We start from the raw sequence: 21,552 nt of genomic DNA, 5'->3' as shown, positions 1-21,552 counted from the left end.
ATCAGAGCACAACATTTTTCCCAAAAGGGAGAGAGCTGGGAAGATTTTTCAAATACATTGAGGAACTTTTGTCATTCTCAACGGATGTAAAACAAAAAAAAGACAGTTTGCTTGCTGTCTGAGGTGAAGAAAACGTTACTTTGAGAAGCTCCACAGCTCATTAGTGGTGGTGCGTTAAGCCAATCAGAAATACTATCAAATCCCCAAATGGGCACATTTATATGCCTACATTTGCAGGCGTATATACTTCTATGCACAATCAGATGCGCGTCCTTACTCAACATTGACAGGAACGCTCCAAACAAAAGACAGTGAATATATTGAATAGACAAAACTGTTCAATGGAATGGAATGAACCAAAATGTGTTTCTCAGTGTAGCACAGGTTGTGTGCTCTGCAAACAATGTGCCCACTCCGACAATGAGAACAGGAAGACTGGAATAATAATATATTGGATGCATTAACAGAAATGACCATAACCAAACAAACATTGTATATTAGAAATTATAGGAATGAATGATGGTAAATGTACTACTGGTGATATATGTAATGAAACGGGATATACACTAACAACCAACCGTAAACAATTCACACAATGAAGTTGAGATAAATGAATGTGCACAAATTGGCGGGAGAGAGCTCATTCTGGAGAGAGAAGTACATTGTGCATCTGGGTGCTGCATGGTCAGTCCCACGTCTGCATTGGCCATGCAGCATTTACTGTGATATGGCCTCTGCAGAAGTCAGGGCATTCATACTTATTGAGCTTCACGGAGCAGTGAAGAGCTGTTGTGAAAGAAGTTGTCAAGGAAGTGAGATTGTGTTTATACAGGGTGTACCGGCCCCAACTACCGTCAACCAATCATGTCAATGCAGAGCTATACAGAGCCCTCTGCAGTGTTACAACATTTAAGAGGTGCATGGCGATGTGGTACAGAGCTCGACTTGGCCTCTGCGTGCCTCTGGAGGCTCCATAATCGCCTCACACCTTCCATATGGAGCCTCCGACCACATTTTCAGATCAAACATACATTGGCTTTTAGTCTAGGCCTTCGCAATGGGTTAGTTCACTGAGATGGGCGCAATTATATTTGTCTTTGTGTAATTACAGAAACCCTTGGCTCAAAATAAATGCAGAGGCCCATGTCATTCCAGTCAACTAATGGGGTTCAGCCCTAATTCACACAAAAGCCTACCGCCCAACTGAGGACTGAGTAGACTGATTTTCCTGCAAGTAGTCTGACCTGCTGCCGGATCAGTTTCAAAGACTTGCTGGATCACTTCCAATTACTGCATTATGTTAGGATTAGGAGCTGTGTTTCAGTAGAAACATAGTCAGTGAAATGCTAACTAATCTCTTGTGTAAATTATGTAAACAAACACATGCTGTTGAATGGTGGTTTGATACTGTACATCATAACTAGCTTCCTAACAGCTGAAAAACGTTGGCATTGGTTAAAAAGCCTTGACATGACAAATCAATTGCACCAAATATCTATAGGCTGTTTCCAAAGTGGAGTCCTCATTTCACAGGTGGGCACCTACTGCCTGACTGAAGACCACATCCCTCCTCTGCTTGAGGAACAGTCCCTGGGGGATGCTGCAGGCCGCCTCCTGCAGCAGGACGAAGGTCATGGCCCTCCTGGCCCGCACCACCACCTCCGCGACGCACTCCTTCAACCTCACCACCAGAGGGCAGAGCTGCTCCCGCCAATCCCCTTCTGCAACATACAGAGAGACATGACAGGAGAAGACATGAGAACCATATATTACACAGTTTATGTTGGAATCTTGATGTGTCCTGATTTCTCTACATCTTTAGTTGTGCTGATTAAGGAGCCTAGAAATGCATCAGCTTTAATGAAAATGAAAATGTTAAGTTGCCATCCTGAAGAATGTTTCAAAACTTCAGTTACGGTATGTTCTCCAAGGACTGAAAACCCTTTCAGTGGTTTGTTCAAATGTTTGAGAAAAGTTTTGCAGCTGGTTGCAGCTCTAACACATCTAATTAGTTACATATTTCTTACAAGATAGATCATTGTTTGTTCATAGTTTAGATAGAAGCTAAACAAACTGTACAAACTAAGGTCTCCAATTTAGAAACAATTGTGGATTCAAAACGTATCTGAAGCAAATATATGTCAAACATCAGTGGGGTCAAGGCAGAAAGTCCATACAGCTTTAGTGAGGTTTGAGAATGTGGAGGAATGTAGTGGTCAAGTGGAGTGAACCCAAGAGGCTGGTGTTTCATAATGACTGTTGGATACTGCAGTATGAACCCAAGAGGCTGGTGTTTCATAATGACTGTTGGATACTGCAGTATGAACCCAAGAGGCTGGTGTTTCATAATGACTGTTGGATACTGCAGTATGAACCCAAGAGGCTGGTGTTTCATAATGACTGATGGATACTGCAGTATGAACCCAAGAGGCTGGTGTTTCATAATGCCTGTTGGATACTGCAGTAGGATCCCAAGAGGCTGGTGTTTCATAATGACTGTTGGATACTGCAGTAGGAGCCCAAGAGGCTGGTGTTTCATAATGCCTGTTGGATACTGCAGTAGGAACCCAAGAGGCTGGTGTTTCATAATGACTGTTGGATACTGCAGTAGGAACCCAAGAGGCCGGTGTTTCATAATGACTGTTGGATACTGCAGTAGGAACCCAAGAGGCTGGTGTTTCATAATGCCTGTTGGATACTGCAGTAGGATCCCAAGAGGCTGGTGTTTCACAATGACTGTTGGATACTGCAGTAGGAACCCAAGAGGCCGGTGTTTCATAATGACTGGTGGATACTGCAGTATGAACCCAAGAGGCTGGTGTTTCATAATGACTGTTGGATACTGCAGTATGAACCCAAGAGGCTGGTGTTTCATAATGACTGTTGGATACTGCAGTATGAACCCAAGAGGCTGGTGTTTCATAATGACTGATGGATACTGCAGTATGAACCCAAGAGGCTGGTGTTTCATAATGACTGATGGATACTGCAGTAGGAGCCCAAGAGGCTGGTGTTTCATAATGCCTGTTGGATACTGCAGTAGGAACCCAAGAGGCTGGTGTTTCATAATGACTGATGGATACTGCAGTAGGAGCCCAAGAGGCTGGTGTTTCATAATGACTGTTGGATACTGCAGTAGGAACCCAAGAGGCTGGTGTTTCATAATGACTGTTGGATACTGCAGTATCCAAGAGGCTGCTGTTTCATAATGACTGGTGGATACTGCAGTATGAACCCAAGAGGCTGGTGTTTCATAATGCCTGTTGGATACTGCAGTAGGAACCCAAGAGGCTGGTGTTTCATAATGACTGTTGGATACTGCAGTAGGAACCCAAGAGGCCGGTGTTTCATAATGACTGTTGGATACTGCAGTAGGAACCCAAGAGGCTGGTGTTTCATAATGACTGGTGGATACTGCAGTAGGAGCCCAAGAGGCTGGTGTTTCATAATGACTGTTGGATACTGCAGTATCCAAGAGGCTGGTGTTTCATAATGACTGGTGGATACTGCAGTATGAACCCAAGAGGCTGGTGTTTCATAATGCCTGTTGGATACTGCAGTAGGAACCCAAGAGGCTGGTGTTTCATAATGACTGTTGGATACTGCAGTAGGAACCCAAGAGGCCGGTGTTTCATAATGACTGTTGGATACTGCAGTAGGAACCCAAGAGGCTGGTGTTTCATAATGACTGTTGGATACTGCAGTAGGAACCCAAGAGGCTGGTGTTTCATAATGACTGTTGGATACTGCAGTAGGAACCCAAGAGGCTGGTGTTTCATAATGCCTGTTGGATACTGCAGTAGGAACCCAAGAGGCTGGTGTTTCATAATGACTGTTGGATACTGCAGTAGGAACCCAAGAGGCTGGTGTTTCATAATGACTGTTGGATACTGCAGTAGGAACCCAAGAGGCTGGTGTTTCATAATGCCTGGTGGATACTGCAGTATGAACCCAAGAGGCTGGTGTTTCATAATGATTGTTGGATACTGCAGTATGAACCCAAGAGGCTGGTGTTTCATAATGACTGTTGGATACTGCAGTATGAACCCAAGAGGCTGGTGTTTCATAATGACTGGTGGATACTGCAGTATGAACCCAAGAGGCTGGTGTTTCATAATGACTGGTGGATACTGCAGTATGAACCCAAGAGGCTGGTGTTTCATAATGACTGTTGGATACTGCAGTATAAACCCAAGAGGCTGGTGTTTCATAATGACTGGTGGATACTGCAGTATGAACCCAAGAGGCTGGTGTTTCATAATGACTGGTGGATACTGCAGTATGAACCCAAGAGGCTGGTGTTTCATAATGTCTGTTGGATACTGCAGTAGGATCCCAAGAGGCTGGTGTTTCATAATGCCTGTTGGATACTGCAGTAGGAACCCAAGAGGCTGGTGTTTCATAATGACTGTTGGATACTGCAGTAGGAACCCAAGAGGCCGGTGTTTCATAATGACTGTTGGATACTGCAGTATGAACCCAAGAGGCTGGTGTTTCATAATGACCGTTGGATACTGCAGTAGGAGCCCAAGAGGCTGGTGTTTCATAATGCCTGTTGGATACTGCAGTATCCAATAGGCTGGTGTTTCATAATGACTGTTGGATACTGCAGTATGAACCCAAGAGGCTGGTGTTTCATAATGCCTGTTGGATACTGCAGTAGGAACCCAAGAGGCCGGTGTTTCATAATGACTGTTGGATACTGCAGTAGGAACCCAAGAGGCCGGTGTTTCATAATGACTGTTGGATACTGCAGTATGAACCCAAGAGGCTGGTGTTTCATAAAGACTGGTGGATACTGCAGTAGGAACCCAAGAGGCTGGTGTTTCATAATGACTGTTGGATACTGCAGTATGAACCCAAGAGGCTGGTGTTTCATAATGACTGGTGGATACTGCAGTATGAACCCAAGAGGCTGGTGTTTCATTATGCCTGTTGGATACTGCAGTATGAACCCAAGAGGCTGGTGTTTCATAATGACTGTTGGATACTGCAGTATGAACCCAAGAGGCTGGTGTTTCATAATGCCTGTTGGATACTGCAGTATGAACCCAAGAGGCTGGTGTTTCATAATGCCTGTTGGATACTGCAGTATGAACCCAAGAGGCTGGTGTTTCATAATGCCTGTTGGATACTGCAGTAGGAACCCAAGAGGCTGGTGTTTCATAATGTCTGTTGGATACTGCAGTAGGAACCCAAGAGGCTGGTGTTTCATAATGCCTGTTGGATACTGCAGTAGGAACCCAAGAGGCTGGTGTTTCATAATGACTGTTGGATACTGCAGTATCCAAGAGGCTGCTGTTTCATAATGACTGGTGGATACTGCAGTATGAACCCAAGAGGCTGGTGTTTCATAATGCCTGTTGGATACTGCAGTAGGAACCCAAGAGGCTGGTGTTTCATAATGACTGTTGGATACTGCAGTAGGAACCCAAGAGGCCGGTGTTTCATAATGACTGTTGGATACTGCAGTAGGAACCCAAGAGGCTGGTGTTTCATAATGACTGGTGGATACTGCAGTAGGAGCCCAAGAGGCTGGTGTTTCATAATGACTGTTGGATACTGCAGTATCCAAGAGGCTGGTGTTTCATAATGACTGGTGGATACTGCAGTATGAACCCAAGAGGCTGGTGTTTCATAATGCCTGTTGGATACTGCAGTAGGAACCCAAGAGGCCGGTGTTTCATAATGACTGTTGGATACTGCAGTAGGAACCCAAGAGGCCGGTGTTTCATAATGACTGTTGGATACTGCAGTAGGAACCCAAGAGGCTGGTGTTTCATAATGACTGTTGGATACTGCAGTAGGAGCCTGGTGAGCCCAAGAGGCTGGTGTTTCATAATGACTGTTGGATACTGCAGTAGGAACCCAAGAGGCTGGTGTTTCATAATGCCTGTTGGATACTGCAGTAGGAACCCAAGAGGCTGGTGTTTCATAATGACTGTTGGATACTGCAGTAGGAACCCAAGAGGCTGGTGTTTCATAATGACTGTTGGATACTGCAGTAGGAACCCAAGAGGCTGGTGTTTCATAATGCCTGGTGGATACTGCAGTATGAACCCAAGAGGCTGGTGTTTCATAATGATTGTTGGATACTGCAGTATGAACCCAAGAGGCTGGTGTTTCATAATGACTGTTGGATACTGCAGTATGAACCCAAGAGGCTGGTGTTTCATAATGACTGGTGGATACTGCAGTATGAACCCAAGAGGCTGGTGTTTCATAATGACTGGTGGATACTGCAGTATGAACCCAAGAGGCTGGTGTTTCATAATGACTGTTGGATACTGCAGTATAAACCCAAGAGGCTGGTGTTTCATAATGACTGGTGGATACTGCAGTATGAACCCAAGAGGCTGGTGTTTCATAATGACTGGTGGATACTGCAGTATGAACCCAAGAGGCTGGTGTTTCATAATGTCTGTTGGATACTGCAGTAGGATCCCAAGAGGCTGGTGTTTCATAATGCCTGTTGGATACTGCAGTAGGAACCCAAGAGGCTGGTGTTTCATAATGACTGTTGGATACTGCAGTAGGAACCCAAGAGGCCGGTGTTTCATAATGACTGTTGGATACTGCAGTAGGAGCCCAAGAGGCTGGTGTTTCATAATGCCTGTTGGATACTGCAGTAGGAACCCAAGAGGCCGGTGTTTCATAATGACTGTTGGATACTGCAGTAGGAACCCAAGAGGCCGGTGTTTCATAATGACTGTTGGATACTGCAGTATGAACCCAAGAGGCTGGTGTTTCATAATGACTGTTGGATACTGCAGTATGAACCCAAGAGGCTGGTGTTTCATAATGACTGTTGGATACTGCAGTATGAACCCAAGAGGCTGGTGTTTCATAATGACTGGTGGATACTGCAGTATGAACCCAAGAGGCTGGTGTTTCATTATGCCTGTTGGATACTGCAGTAGGAACCCAAGAGGCTGGTGTTTCATAATGACTGTTGGATACTGCAGTAGGAACCCAAGAGGCCGGTGTTTCATAATGACTGTTGGATACTGCAGTATGAACCCAAGAGGCTGGTGTTTCATAATGACCGTTGGATACTGCAGTAGGAGCCCAAGAGGCTGGTGTTTCATAATGCCTGTTGGATACTGCAGTATCCAATAGGCTGGTGTTTCATAATGACTGGTGGATACTGCAGTATGAACCCAAGAGGCTGGTGTTTCATAATGCCTGTTGGATACTGCAGTAGGAACCCAAGAGAACGGTGTTTCATAATGACTGTTGGATACTGCAGTAGGAACCCAAGAGGCCGGTGTTTCATAATGACTGTTGGATACTGCAGTATGAACCCAAGAGGCTGTTGGATACTGCAGTATGAACCCAAGAGGCTGGTGTTTCATAAAGACTGGTGGATACTGCAGTAGGAACCCAAGAGGCTGGTGTTTCATAATGACTGTTGGATACATACTGCAGTATGAACCCAAGAGGCTGGTGTTTCATAATGACTGGTGGATACTGCAGTATGAACCCAAGAGGCTGGTGTTTCATTATGCCTGTTGGATACTGCAGTATGAACCCAAGAGGCTGGTGTTTCATAATGACTGTTGGATACTGCAGTATGAACCCAAGAGGCTGGTGTTTCATAATGCCTGTTGGATACTGCAGTAGGAACCCAAGAGGCTGGTGTTTCATAATGTCTGTTGGATACTGCAGTAGGAACCCAAGAGGCTGGTGTTTCATAATGCCTGTTGGATACTGCAGTAGGAACCCAAGAGGCTGGTGTTTCATAATGCCTGTTGGATACTGCAGTAGGAACCCAAGAGGCTGGTGTTTCATAATGACTGTTGGATACTGCAGTAGGAACCCAAGAGGCTGGTGTTTCATAATGACTGTTGGATACTGCAGTAGGAACCCAAGAGGCTGGTGTTTCATAATGACTGTTGGATACTGCAGTAGGAACCCAAGAGGCTGGTGTTTCATAATGACTGTTGGATACTGCAGTAGGAACCCAATAGGCTGGTGTTTCATAATGACTGTTGGATACTGCAGTAGGAACCCAAGAGGCTGGTGTTGCATAATGACTGGTGGATACTGCAGTATGAACCCAAGAGGCTGGTGTTTCATAATGACTGTTGGATACTGCAGTAGGATCCCAAGAGGCTGGTGTTTCATAATGCCTGGTGGATACTGCAGTATGAACCCAAGAGGCTGGTGTTTCATAATGACTGTTGGATACTGCAGTAGGAACCCAAGAGGCTGGTGTTTCATAATGCCTGGTGGATACTGCAGTATGAACCCAAGAGGCTGGTGTTTCATAATGACTGTTGGATACTGCAGTATGAACCCAAGAGGCTGGTGTTTCATAATGACTGTTGGATACTGCAGTATGAACCCAAGAGGCTGGTGTTTCATAATGACTGTTGGATACTGCAGTAGGAACCCAAGAGGCTGGTGTTTCATAATGCCTGTTGGATACTGCAGTAGGAACCCAAGAGGCTGGTGTTTCATAATGACTGTTGGATACTGCAGTATGAACCCAAGAGGCTATGAACCCAAGAGGCTGGTGTTTCATAATGACTGTTGGATACTGCAGTAGGAACCCAAGAGGCTGGTGTTTCATAATGACTGTTGGATACTGCAGTATGAACCCAAGAGGCTGGTGTTTCATAATGACTGTTGGATACTGCAGTAGGAACCCAAGAGGCTGGTGTTTCATAATGACTGTTGGATACTGCAGTAGGAGCCCAAGAGGCTGGTGTTTCATAATGCCTGTTGGATACTGCAGTATCCAAGAGGCTGGTGTTTCATAATGACTGGTGGATACTGCAGTATGAACCCAAGAGGCTGGTGTTTCATAATGCCTGTTGGATACTGCAGTATGAACCCAAGAGGCTGGTGTTTCATAATGCCTGTTGGATACTGCAGTAGGAACCCAAGAGGCTGGTGTTTCATAATGTCTGTTGGATACTGCAGGCTGGTGTAAGGAACTCAAGAGGCTGGTGTTTTTCTGTTGGATAATGCTGGTGTTTCATAATGACTGTTGGATACTGCAGTAGGAACCCAAGAGGCTGGTGTTTCATAATGACTGTTGGATACTGCAGTAGGAACCCAAGAGGCTGGTGTTTCATAATGACTGTTGGATACTGCAGTAGGAACCCAAGAGGCTGGTGTTTCATAATGACTGTTGGATACTGCAGTAGGAACCCAAGAGGCTGGTGTTTCATAATGACTGTTGGATACTGCAGTATGAACCCAAGAGGCTGGTGTTTCATAATGACTGTTGGATACTGCAGTAGGAACCCAAGAGGCTGGTGTTTCATAATGACTGTTGGATACTGGTGTTTCATAAGTACTGCAGTAGGAACCCAAGAGGCTGGTGTTTCATAATGACTGTTGGATACTGCAGTATGCAGAACCCAAGAGGCTGGTGTTTCATAATGACTGTTGGATACTGCAGTAGGAACCCAAGAGGCTGGTGTTTCATAATGACTGTTGGATACATACTGTATGAACCCAAGAGGCTGGTGTTTCATAATGACTGTTGGATACTGCAGTATGAACCCAAGAGGCTGGTGTTTCATAATGACTGTTGGATACTGCAGTATGAACCCAAGAGGCTGGTGTTTCATAATGCCTGTTGGATACTGCAGTATGAACCCAAGAGGCTGGTGTTTCATAATGCCTGTTGGATACTGCAGTAGGAACCCAAGAGGCTGGTGTTTCATAATGTCTGTTGGATACTGCAGTAGGAACCCAAGAGGCTGGTGTTTCATAATGCCTGTTGGATACTGCAGTAGGAACCCAAGAGGCTGGTGTTTCATAATGACTGTTGGATACTGCAGTAGGAACCCAAGAGGCTGGTGTTTCATAATGACTGTTGGATACTGCAGTAGGAACCCAAGAGGCTGGTGTTTCATAATGACTGTTGGATACTGCAGTAGGAACCCAAGAGGCTGGTGTTTCATAATGACTGTTGGATACTGCAGTAGGAACCCAATAGGCTGGTGTTTCATAATGACTGTTGGATACTGCAGTAGGATCCCAAGAGGCTGGTGTTGCATAATGACTGGTGGATACTGCAGTATGAACCCAAGAGGCTGGTGTTTCATAATGACTGTTGGATACTGCAGTAGGATCCCAAGAGGCTGGTGTTTCATAATGCCTGGTGGATACTGCAGTATGAACCCAAGAGGCTGGTGTTTCATAATGACTGTTGGATACTGCAGTAGGAACCCAAGAGGCTGGTGTTTCATAATGCCTGGTGGATACTGCAGTATGAACCCAAGAGGCTGGTGTTTCATAATGACTGTTGGATACTGCAGTAGGAGCCCAAGAGGCTGGTGTTTCATAATGACTGTTGGATACTGCAGTATGAACCCAAGAGGCTGGTGTTTCATAATGACTGTTGGATACTGCAGTAGGAACCCAAGAGGCTGGTGTTTCATAATGCCTGTTGGATACTGCAGTAGGAACCCAAGAGGCTGGTGTTTCATAATGACTGTTGGATACTGCAGTATGAACCCAAGAGGCTGGTGTTTCATAATGACTGTTGGATACTGCAGTAGGAACCCAAGAGGCCGGTGTTTCATAATGACTGTTGGATACTGCAAAAGGAACCCAAGAGGCTGGTGTTTCATAATGACTGTTGGATACTGCAGTAGGAACCCAAGAGGCTGGTGTTTCATAATGACTGTTGGATACTGCAGTAGGAACCCAAGAGGCTGGTGTTTCATAATGACTGTTGGATACTGCAGTAGGAACCCAAGAGGCCGGTGTTTCATAATGACTGTTGGATACTGCAGTATGAACCCAAGAGGCTGGTGTTTCATAATGACCGTTGGATACTGCAGTAGGAGCCCAAGAGGCTGGTGTTTCATAATGCCTGTTGGATACTGCAGTATCCAAGAGGCTGGTGTTTCATAATGACTGGTAGATACTGCAGTATGAACCCAAGAGGCTGGTGTTTCATAATGCCTGTTGGATACTGCAGTAGGATCCCAAGAGGCTGGTGTTTCATAATGACTGTTGGATACTGCAGTAGGAACCCAAGAGGCTGGTGTTTCATAATGCCTGGTGGATACTGCAGTATGAACCCAAGAGGCTGGTGTTTCATAATGACTGTTGGATACTGCAGTAGGAGCCCAAGAGGCTGGTGTTTCATAATGACTGTTGGATACTGCAGTATGAACCCAAGAGGCTGGTGTTTCATAATGACTGTTGGATACTGCAGTAGGAACCCAAGAGGCTGGTGTTTCATAATGCCTGTTGGATACTGCAGTAGGAACCCAAGAGGCTGGTGTTTCATAATGACTGTTGGATACTGCAGTATGAACCCAAGAGGCTGGTGTTTCATAATGACTGTTGGATACTGCAGTAGGAACCCAAGAGGCTGGTGTTTCATAATGACTGTTGGATACTGCAGTATGAACCCAAGAGGCTGGTGTTTCATAATGACTGTTGGATACTGCAGTAGGAACCCAAGAGGCTGGTGTTTCATAATGACTGTTGGATACTGCAGTAGGAGCCCAAGAGGCTGGTGTTTCATAATGCCTGTTGGATACTGCAGTATCCAAGAGGCTGGTGTTTCATAATGACTGGTGGATACTGCAGTATGAACCCAAGAGGCTGGTGTTTCATAATGCCTGTTGGATACTGCAGTATGAACCCAAGAGGCTGGTGTTTCATAATGCCTGTTGGATACTGCAGTAGGAACCCAAGAGGCTGGTGTTTCATAATGTCTGTTGGATACTGCAGTAGGAACTCAAGAGGCTGGTGTTTCATAATGCCTGTTGGATACTGCAGTAGGAACCCAAGAGGCTGGTGTTTCATAATGCCTGTTGGATACTGCAGTAGGAACCCAAGAGGCTGGTGTTTCATAATGACTGTTGGATACTGCAGTAGGAACCCAAGAGAACCCAAGCTGGTGTTTCTGTGAGGCTGGTGTTTCATAATGACTGTTGGATACTGCAGTAGGAACCCAAGAGGCTGGTGTTTCATAATGACTGTTGGATACTGCAGTAGGAACCCAAGAGGCTGGTGTTTCATAATGACTGTTGGATACTGCAGTAGGAACCCAATAGGCTGGTGTTTCATAATGACTGTTGGATACTGCAGTAGGAACCCAAGAGGCTGGTGTTGCATAATGACTGGTGGATACTGCAGTATGAACCCAAGAGGCTGGTGTTTCATAATGACTGTTGGATACTGCAGTAGGATCCCAAGAGGCTGGTGTTTCATAATGCCTGGTGGATACTGCAGTATGAACCCAAGAGGCTGGTGTTTCATAATGACTGTTGGATACTGCAGTAGGAACCCAAGAGGCTGGTGTTTCATAATGCCTGGTGGATACTGCAGTATGAACCCAAGAGGCTGGTGTTTCATAATGACTGTTGGATACTGCAGTATGAACCCAAGAGGCTGGTGTTTCATAATGACTGTTGGATACTGCAGTATGAACCCAAGAGGCTGGTGTTTCATAATGCCTGTTGGATACTGCAGTAGGAACCCAAGAGGCTGGTGTTTCATAATGCCTGTTGGATACTGCAGTAGGAACCCAAGAGGCTGGTGTTTCATAATGACTGTTGGATACTGCAGTATGAACCCAAGAGGCTGGTGTTTCATAATGATTGTTGGATACTGCAGTAGGAACCCAAGAGGCTGGTGTTTCATAATGACTGTTGGATACTGCAGTATGAACCCAAGAGGCTGGTGTTTCATAATGACTGTTGGATACTGCAGTAGGAACCCAAGAGGCTGGTGTTTCATAATGACTGTTGGATACTGCAGTAGGAGCCCAAGAGGCTGGTGTTTCATAATGCCTGTTGGATACTGCAGTATCCAAGAGGCTGGTGTTTCATAATGACTGGTGGATACTGCAGTATGAACCCAAGAGGCTGGTGTTTCATAATGCCTGTTGGATACTGCAGTAGGAGCCCAAGAGGCTGGTGTTTCATAATGACTGTTGGATACTGCAGTACGGTGTTTCATAATGACTGTTGGATACTGCAAAAGGAACCCAAGAGGCTGGTGTTTCATAATGACTGTTGGAGTAGGCTGGTGTTTCATAATGACTGTTGGATACTGCAGTAGGAACCCAAGAGGCTGGTGTTTCATAATGACTGTTGGATACTGCAGTATGAACCCAAGAGGCTGGTGTTTCATAATGCCTGTTGGATACTGCAGTAGGATCCCAAGAGGCTGGTGTTTCATAATGCCTGTTGGATACTGCAGTATGAACCCAAGAGGCTGGTGTTTCATAATGACTGTTGGATACTGCAGTAGGAACCCAAGAGGCTGGTGTTTCATAATGCCTGGTGGATACTGCAGTATGAACCCAAGAGGCTGGTGTTTCATAATGACTGTTGGATACTGCAGTAGGAACCCAAGAGGCTGGTGTTTCATAATGACTGTTGGATACTGCAGTAGGAACCCAAGAGGCTGGTGCATAATGGTGATTTCAGTAATGAACCCAAGAGGCTGGTGTTTCATAATGTTGGATACTGCAGTAGGACCCAAGAGGCTGGTGTTTCATAATGACTGGTGGATACTGCAGTAGGAACCCAAGAGGCTGGTGTTTCATAATGCCTGTTGGATACTGCAGTAGGATCCCAAGAGGCTGGTGTTTCATAATGACTGTTGATACTGAGTAGGCTGGTGTTTCATAATGCCTGGTGGATACTGCAGTATGAACCCAAGAGGCTGGTGTTTCATAATGACTGTTGGATACTGCAGTAGGAACCCAAGAGGCTGGTGTTTCATAATGACTGTTGGATACTGCAGTAGGAACCCAAGAGGCTGGTGTTTCATAATGACTGTTGGATACTGCAGTAGGAACCCAAGAGGCTGGTGTTTCATAATGCCTGTTGGATACTGCAGTGCCTGTTGGATACTGCAGTAGCTGGTGTTTCATAATGACTGTTGGATACTGCAGTATGAACCCAAGAGGCTGGTGTTTCATAATGACTGTTGGATACTGCAGTAGGAACCCAAGAGGCTGGTGTTTCATAATGACTGTGGATTCATAATGAACCCAAGAGGCTGGTGTTTCATAATGACTGTTGGATACTGCAGTAGGAACCCCCAAGAGGATACTGCCCAAGAGGCTGGTGTTTCATAATGACTGTTGGATACTGCAGTAGGAACCCAAGAGGCTGGTGTTTCATAATGACTGTTGGATACTGCAGTAGGAGCCCAAGAGGCTGGTGTTTCATAATGCCTGTTGGATACTGCAGTAGGATCCAAGAGGCTGGTGTTTCATAATGACTGGTGGATACTGCAGTATGAACCCAAGAGGCTGGTGTTTCATAATGCCTGTTGGATACTGCAGTATGAACCCAAGAGGCTGGTGTTTCATAATGCCTGTTGGATACTGCAGTAGGAACCCAAGAGGCTGGTGTTTCATAATGTCTGTTGGATACTGCAGTAGGAACTCAAGAGGCTGGTGTTTCATAATGCCTGTTGGATACTGCAGTAGGAACCCAAGAGGCTGGTGTTTCATAATGCCTGTTGGATACTGCAGTAGGAACCCAAGAGGCTGGTGTTTCATAATGACTGTTGGATACTGCAGTAGGAACCCAAGAGGCTGGTGTTTCATAATGACTGTTGGATACTGCAGTAGGAACCCAAGAGGCTGGTGTTTCATAATGACTGTTGGATACTGCAGTAGGAACCCAAGAGGCTGGTGTTTCATAATGACTGTTGGATACTGCAGTAGGAACCCAAGAGGCTGGTGTTTCATAATGACTGTTGGATACTGCAGTAGGAACCCAAGAGGCTGGTGTTGCATAATGACTGGTGGATACTGCAGTATGAACCCAAGAGGCTGGTGTTTCATAATGACTGTTGGATACTGCAGTAGGATCCCAAGAGGCTGGTGTTTCATAATGCCTGGTGGATACTGCAGTATGAACCCAAGAGGCTGGTGTTTCATAATGACTGTTGGATACTGCAGTAGGAACCCAAGAGGCTGGTGTTTCATAATGCCTGGTGGATACTGCAGTATGAACCCAAGAGGCTGGTGTTTCATAATGACTGTTGGATACTGCAGTATGAACCCAAGAGGCTGGTGTTTCATAATGACTGTTGGATACTGCAGTATGAACCCAAGAGGCTGGTGTTTCATAATGCCTGTTGGATACTGCAGTAGGAACCCAAGAGGCTGGTGTTTCATAATGCCTGTTGGATACTGCAGTAGGAACCCAAGAGGCTGGTGTTTCATAATGACTGTTGGATACTGCAGTATGAACCCAAGAGGCTGGTGTTTCATAATGATTGTTGGATACTGCAGTAGGAACCCAAGAGGCTGGTGTTTCATAATGACTGTTGGATACTGCAGTATGAACCCAAGAGGCTGGTGTTTCATAATGACTGTTGGATACTGCAGTAGGAACCCAAGAGGCTGGTGTTTCATAATGACTGTTGGATACTGCAGTAGGAGCCCAAGAGGCTGGTGTTTCATAATGCCTGTTGGATACTGCAGTATCCAAGAGGCTGGTGTTTCATAATGACTGGTGGATACTGCAGTATGAACCCAAGAGGCTGGTGTTTCATAATGCCTGTTGGATACTGCAGTAGGAGCCCAAGAGGCTGGTGTTTCATAATGACTGTTGGATACTGCAGTAGGAACCCAAGAGGCCGGTGTTTCATAATGACTGTTGGATACTGCAAAAGGAACCCAAGAGGCTGGTGTTTCATAATGACTGTTGGATACTGCAGTAGGAACCCAAGAGGCTGGTGTTTCATAATGACTGTTGGATACTGCAGTAGGAACCCAAGAGGCTGGTGTTTCATAATGACTGTTGGATACTGCAGTAGGAACCCAAGAGGCCGGTGTTTCATAATGACTGTTGGATACTGCAGTATGAACCCAAGAGGCTGGTGTTTCATAATGACCGTTGGATACTGCAGTAGGAGCCCAAGAGGCTGGTGTTTCATAATGCCTGTTGGATACTGCAGTATCCAAGAGGCTGGTGTTTCATAATGACTGGTGGATACTGCAGTATGAACCCAAGAGGCTGGTGTTTCATAATGCCTGTTGGATACTGCAGTAGGATCCCAAGAGGCTGGTGTTTCATAATGACTGTTGGATACTGCAGTAGGAACCCAAGAGGCTGGTGTTTCATAATGCCTGTTGGATACTGCAGTATGAACCCAAGAGGCTGGTGTTTCATAATGACTGTTGGATACTGCAGTAGGAACCCAAGAGGCTGGTGTTTCATAATGCCTGTTGGATACTGCAGTAGGAACCCAAGAGGCTGGTGTTTCATAATGACTGTTGGATACTGCAGTAGGAACCCAAGAGGCTGGTGTTTCATAATGACTGTTGGATAAGTAGGAACCCAAGAGGCTGGTGTTTCATAATGACTGTTGGATACTGCAGTAGGAACCCAAGAGGCTGGTGTTTCATAATGCCTGTTGGATACTGCAGTAGGAACCCAAGAGGCTGGTGTTTCATAATGACTGTTGGATACTGCAGTATGAACCCAAGAGGCTGGTGTTTCATAATGATTGTTGGATACTGCAGTAGGAACCCAAGAGGCTGGTGTTTCATAATGACTGTTGGATACTGCAGTATGAACCCAAGAGGCTGGTGTTTCATAATGACTGTTGGATACTGCAGTAGGAACCCAAGAGGCTGGTGTTTCATAATGACTGTTGGATACTGCAGTAGGAGCCCAAGAGGCTGGTGTTTCATAATGCCTGTTGGATACTGAGTACCCAAGAGGCTGGTGTTTCATAATGACTGTTGGATACTGCAGTATGAACCCAAGAGGCTGGTGTTTCATAATGCCTGTTGGATACTGCAGTAGGAGCCCAAGAGGCTGGTGTTTCATAATGACTGTTGGATACTGCAGTAGGAACCCAAGAGGCCGGTGTTTCATAATGACTGTTGGATACTGCAAAAGGAACCCAAGAGGCTGGTGTTTCATAATGACTGTTGGATATGATGCAGTAGGAACCCAAGAGGCTGGTGTTTCATAATGACTGTTGGATACTGCAGTAGGAACCCAAGAGGCTGGTGTTTCATAATGACTGTTGGATACTGCAGTAGGAGCCCAAGAGGCTGGTGTTTCATAATGACTGTTGGATACTGCAGTATGAACCCAAGAGGCTGGTGTTTCATAATGACTGTTGGATACTGCAGTAGGAACCCAAGAGGCTGGTGTTTCATAATGCCTGTTGGATACTGCAGTATCCAAGAGGCTGGTGTTTCATAATGACTGGTGGATACTGCAGTATGAACCCAAGAGGCTGGTGTTTCATAATGCCTGTTGGATACTGCAGTAGGAACCCAAGAGGCTGGTGTTTCATAATGACTGTTGGATACTGCAGTAGGAACCCAAGAGGCTGGTGTTTCATAATGACTGTTGGATACTGCAGTATGAACCCAAGAGGCTGGTGTTTCATAATGACTGTTGGATACTGCAGTAGGAACCCAAGAGGCTGGTGTTTCATAATGACTGTTGGATACTGCAGTATGAACCCAAGAGGCTGGTGTTTCATAATGACTGTTGGATACTGCAGTAGGAACCCAAGAGGCTGGTGTTTCATAATGCCTGTTGGATACTGCAGTATGAACCCAAGAGGCTGGTGTTTCATAATGACTGTTGGATACTGCAGTATGAACCCAAGAGGCTGGTGTTTCATAATGCCTGTTGGATACTGCAGTATGAACCCAAGAGGCTGGTGTTTCATAATGCCTGTTGGATACTGCAGTAGGAACCCAAGAGGCTGGTGTTTCATAATGCTGTTGGATACTGCAGTAGGAACCCAAGAGGCTGGTGTTTCATAATGCCTGTTGGATACTGCAGTAGGAACCCAAGAGGCTGGTGTTTCATAATGACTGTTGGATACTGCAGTAGGAACCCAAGAGGCTGGTGTTTAATAATGACTGTTGGATACTGCAGTAGGAACCCAAGAGGCTGGTGTTTCATAATGACTGTTGGATACTGCAGTAGGAACCCAAGAGGCTGGTGTTTCATAATGACTGTTGGATACTGCAGTAGGAACCCAAGAGGCTGGTGTTTCATAATGACTGTTGGATACTGCAGTAGGATCCCAAGAGGCTGGTGTTGCATAATGACTGGTGGATACTGCAGTATGAACCCAAGAGGCTGGTGTTTCATAATGACTGTTGGATACTGCAGTAGGATCCCAAGAGGCTGGTGTTTCATAATGCCTGGTGGATACTGCAGTATGAACCCAAGAGGCTGGTGTTTCATAATGACTGTTGGATACTGCAGTAGGAACCCAAGAGGCTGGTGTTTCATAATGCCTGGTGGATACTGCAGTATGAACCCAAGAGGCTGGTGTTTCATAATGACTGTTGGATACTGCAGTATGAACCCAAGAGGCTGGTGTTTCATAATGACTGTTGGATACTGCAGTATGAACCCAAGAGGCTGGTGTTTCATAATGACTGTTGGATACTGCAGTAGGAACCCAAGAGGCTGGTGTTTCATAATGCCTGTTGGATACTGCAGTAGGAACCCAAGAGGCTGGTGTTTCATAATGACTGTTGGATACTGCAGTATGAACCCAAGAGGCTGGTGTTTCATAATGACTGTTGGATACTGCAGTAGGAACCCAAGAGGCTGGTGTTTCATAATGACTGTTGGATACTGCAGTATGAACCCAAGAGGCTGGTGTTTCATAATGACTGTTGGATACTGCAGTAGGAACCCAAGAGGCTGGTGTTTCATAATGACTGTTGGATACTGCAGTAGGAGCCCAAGAGGCTGGTGTTTCATAATGCCTGTTGGATACTGCAGTATCCAAGAGGCTGGTGTTTCATAATGACTGGTGGATACTGCAGTATGAACCCAAGAGGCTGGTGTTTCATAATGCCTGTTGGATACTGCAGTATGAACCCAAGAGGCTGGTGTTTCATAATGCCTGTTGGATACTGCAGTAGGAACCCAAGAGGCTGGTGTTTCATAATGTCTGTTGGATACTGCAGTAGGAACTCAAGAGGCTGGTGTTTCATAATGCCTGTTGGATACTGCAGTAGGAACCCAAGAGGCTGGTGTTTCATAATGCCTGTTGGATACTGCAGTAGGAACCCAAGAGGCTGGTGTTTCATAATGACTGTTGGATACTGCAGTAGGAACCCAAGAGGCTGGTGTTTCATAATGACTGTTGGATACTGCAGTAGGAACCCAAGAGGCTGGTGTTTCATAATGACTGTTGGATACTGCAGTAGGAACCCAAGAGGCTGGTGTTTCATAATGACTGTTGGATACTGCAGTAGGAACCCAAGAGGCTGGTGTTTCATAATGACTGTTGGATACTGCAGTAGGAACCCAAGAGGCTGGTGTTTCATAATGCCTGGTGGATACTGCAGTATGAACCCAAGAGGCTGGTGTTTCATAATGACTGTTGGATACTGCAGTAGGATCCCAAGAGGCTGGTGTTTCATAATGCCTGGTGGATACTGCAGTATGAACCCAAGAGGCTGGTGTTTCATAATGACTGTTGGATACTGCAGTAGGAACCCAAGAGGCTGGTGTTTCATAATGCCTGTGGATACTGCAGTATGAACCCAAGAGGCTGGTGTTTCATAATGACTGTTGGATACTGCAGTATGAACCCAAGAGGCTGGTGTTTCATAATGCCTGTTGGATACTGCAGTAGGAACCCAAGAGGCTGGTGTTTCATAATGCCTGTTGGATACTGCAGTAGGAACCCAAGAGGCTGGTGTTTCATAATGACTGTTGGATACTGCAGTATGAACCCAAGAGGCTGGTGTTTCATAATGATTGTTGGATACTGCAGTAGGAACCCAAGAGGCTGGTGTTTCATAATGACTGTTGGATACTGCAGTATGAACCCAAGAGGCTGGTGTTTCATAATGACTGTTGGATACTGCAGTAGGAACCCAAGAGGCTGGTGTTTCATAATGACTGTTGGATACTGCAGTAGGAGCCCAAGAGGCTGGTGTTTCATAATGCCTGTTGGATACTGCAGTATGAAGAGGCTGGTGTTTCATAATGACTGGTGGATACTGCAGTGGTGTTTCACCCAAGAGGCTGGTGTTTCATAATGCCTGTTGGATACTGCAGTAGGAGCCCAAGAGGCTGGTGTTTCATAATGACTGTTGGATACTGCAGTAGGAACCCAAGAGGCCGGTGTTTCATAATGACTGTTGGATACTGCAAAAGGAACCCAAGAGGCTGGTGTTTCATAATGACTGTTGGATACTGCAGTATGAACCCAAGAGGCTGGTGTTTCATAATGCCTGTTGGATACTGCAGTATGAACCCAAGAGGCTGGTGTTTCATAATGCCTGTTGGATACTGCAGTAGGAACCCAAGAGGCTGGTGTTTCATAATGTCTGTTGGATACTGCAGTAGGAACCCAAGAGGCTGGTGTTTCATAATGCCTGTTGGATACTGCAGTAGGAACCCAAGAGGCTGGTGTTTCATAATGACTGTTGGATACTGCAGTAGGAACCCAAGAGGCTGGTGTTTCATAATGACTGTTGGATACTGCAGTAGGAACCCAAGAGGCTGGTGTTTCATAATGACTGTTGGATACTGCAGTAGGAATCCCAAGAGGCTGGTGTTTCATAATGACTGTGGATACTGCAGTATGAACCCAAGAGGCTGGTGTTTCATAATGACTGTTGGATACTGCAGTAGGATCCCAAGAGGCTGGTGTTTCATAATGCCTGGTGGATACTGCAGTATGAACCCAAGAGGCTGGTGTTTCATAATGACTGTTGGATACTGCAGTAGGAACCCAAGAGGCTGGTGTTTCATAATGCCTGGTGGATACTGCAGTATGAACCCAAGAGGCTGGTGTTTCATAATGACTGTTGGATACTGCAGTATGAACCCAAGAGGCTGGTGTTTCATAATGACTGTTGGATACTGCAGTAGGAACCCAAGAGGCTGGTGTTTCATAATGACTGTTGGATACTGCAGTAGGAACCCAAGAGGCTGGTGTTTCATAATGCCTGTTGGATACTGCAGTAGGAACCCAAGAGGCTGGTGTTTCATAATGACTGTTGGATACTGCAGTAGGAACCCAAGAGGCTGGTGTTTCATAATGACTGTTGGATACTGCAGTAGGAACCCAAGAGGCTGGTGTTTCATAATGACTGTTGGATACTGCAGTATGAACCCAAGAGGCTGGTGTTTCATAATGACTGTTGGATACTGCAGTAGGAACCCAAGAGGCTGGTGTTTCATAATGCCTGTTGGATACTGCAGTAGGAACCCAAGAGGCTGGTGTTTCATAATGTCTGTTGGATACTGCAGTAGGAACTCAAGAGGCTGGTGTTTCATAATGCCTGTTGGATACTGCAGTAGGAACCCAAGAGGCTGGTGTTTCATAATGCCTGTTGGATACTGCAGTAGGAACCCAAGAGGCTGGTGTTTCATAATGACTGTTGGATACTGCAGTAGGAACCCAAGAGGCTGGTGTTTCATAATGACTGTTGGATACTGCAGTAGGAACCCAAGAGGCTGGTGTTTCATAATGACTGTTGGATACTGCAGTAGGAACCCAAGAGGCTGGTGTTTCATAATGACTGTTGGATACTGCAGTAGGAACCCAAGAGGCTGGTGTTTCATAATGACTGTTGGATACTGCAGT

General features: G+C 45.7%; 1 protein-coding gene across 12 annotated transcripts in view; it reads right to left on the bottom strand.

Annotated features, from left to right (window-relative positions):
* Positions 1-21,552, bottom strand: part of LOC115117107 (type II inositol 3,4-bisphosphate 4-phosphatase-like) — a 547,861-nt gene that overhangs the window by 56,845 nt on the left and 469,464 nt on the right. For all 12 annotated transcript variants that reach the window (XM_065024930.1, XM_065024928.1, XM_065024919.1 and 9 more), the window contains one exon: positions 1,546-1,721. In XM_065024930.1, coding sequence (XP_064881002.1) covers positions 1,546-1,721 — 176 coding nt within the window. The remainder of the gene's footprint in view (positions 1-1,545; positions 1,722-21,552) is intronic.

The sequence above is a fragment of the Oncorhynchus nerka genome, linkage group LG11, assembly GCF_034236695.1.
Source record: "Oncorhynchus nerka isolate Pitt River linkage group LG11, Oner_Uvic_2.0, whole genome shotgun sequence".
NCBI classification, from domain to species: Eukaryota; Metazoa; Chordata; class Actinopteri; order Salmoniformes; family Salmonidae; genus Oncorhynchus; species Oncorhynchus nerka.
This window is presented reverse-complemented; position numbering and strand designations above follow the sequence as displayed.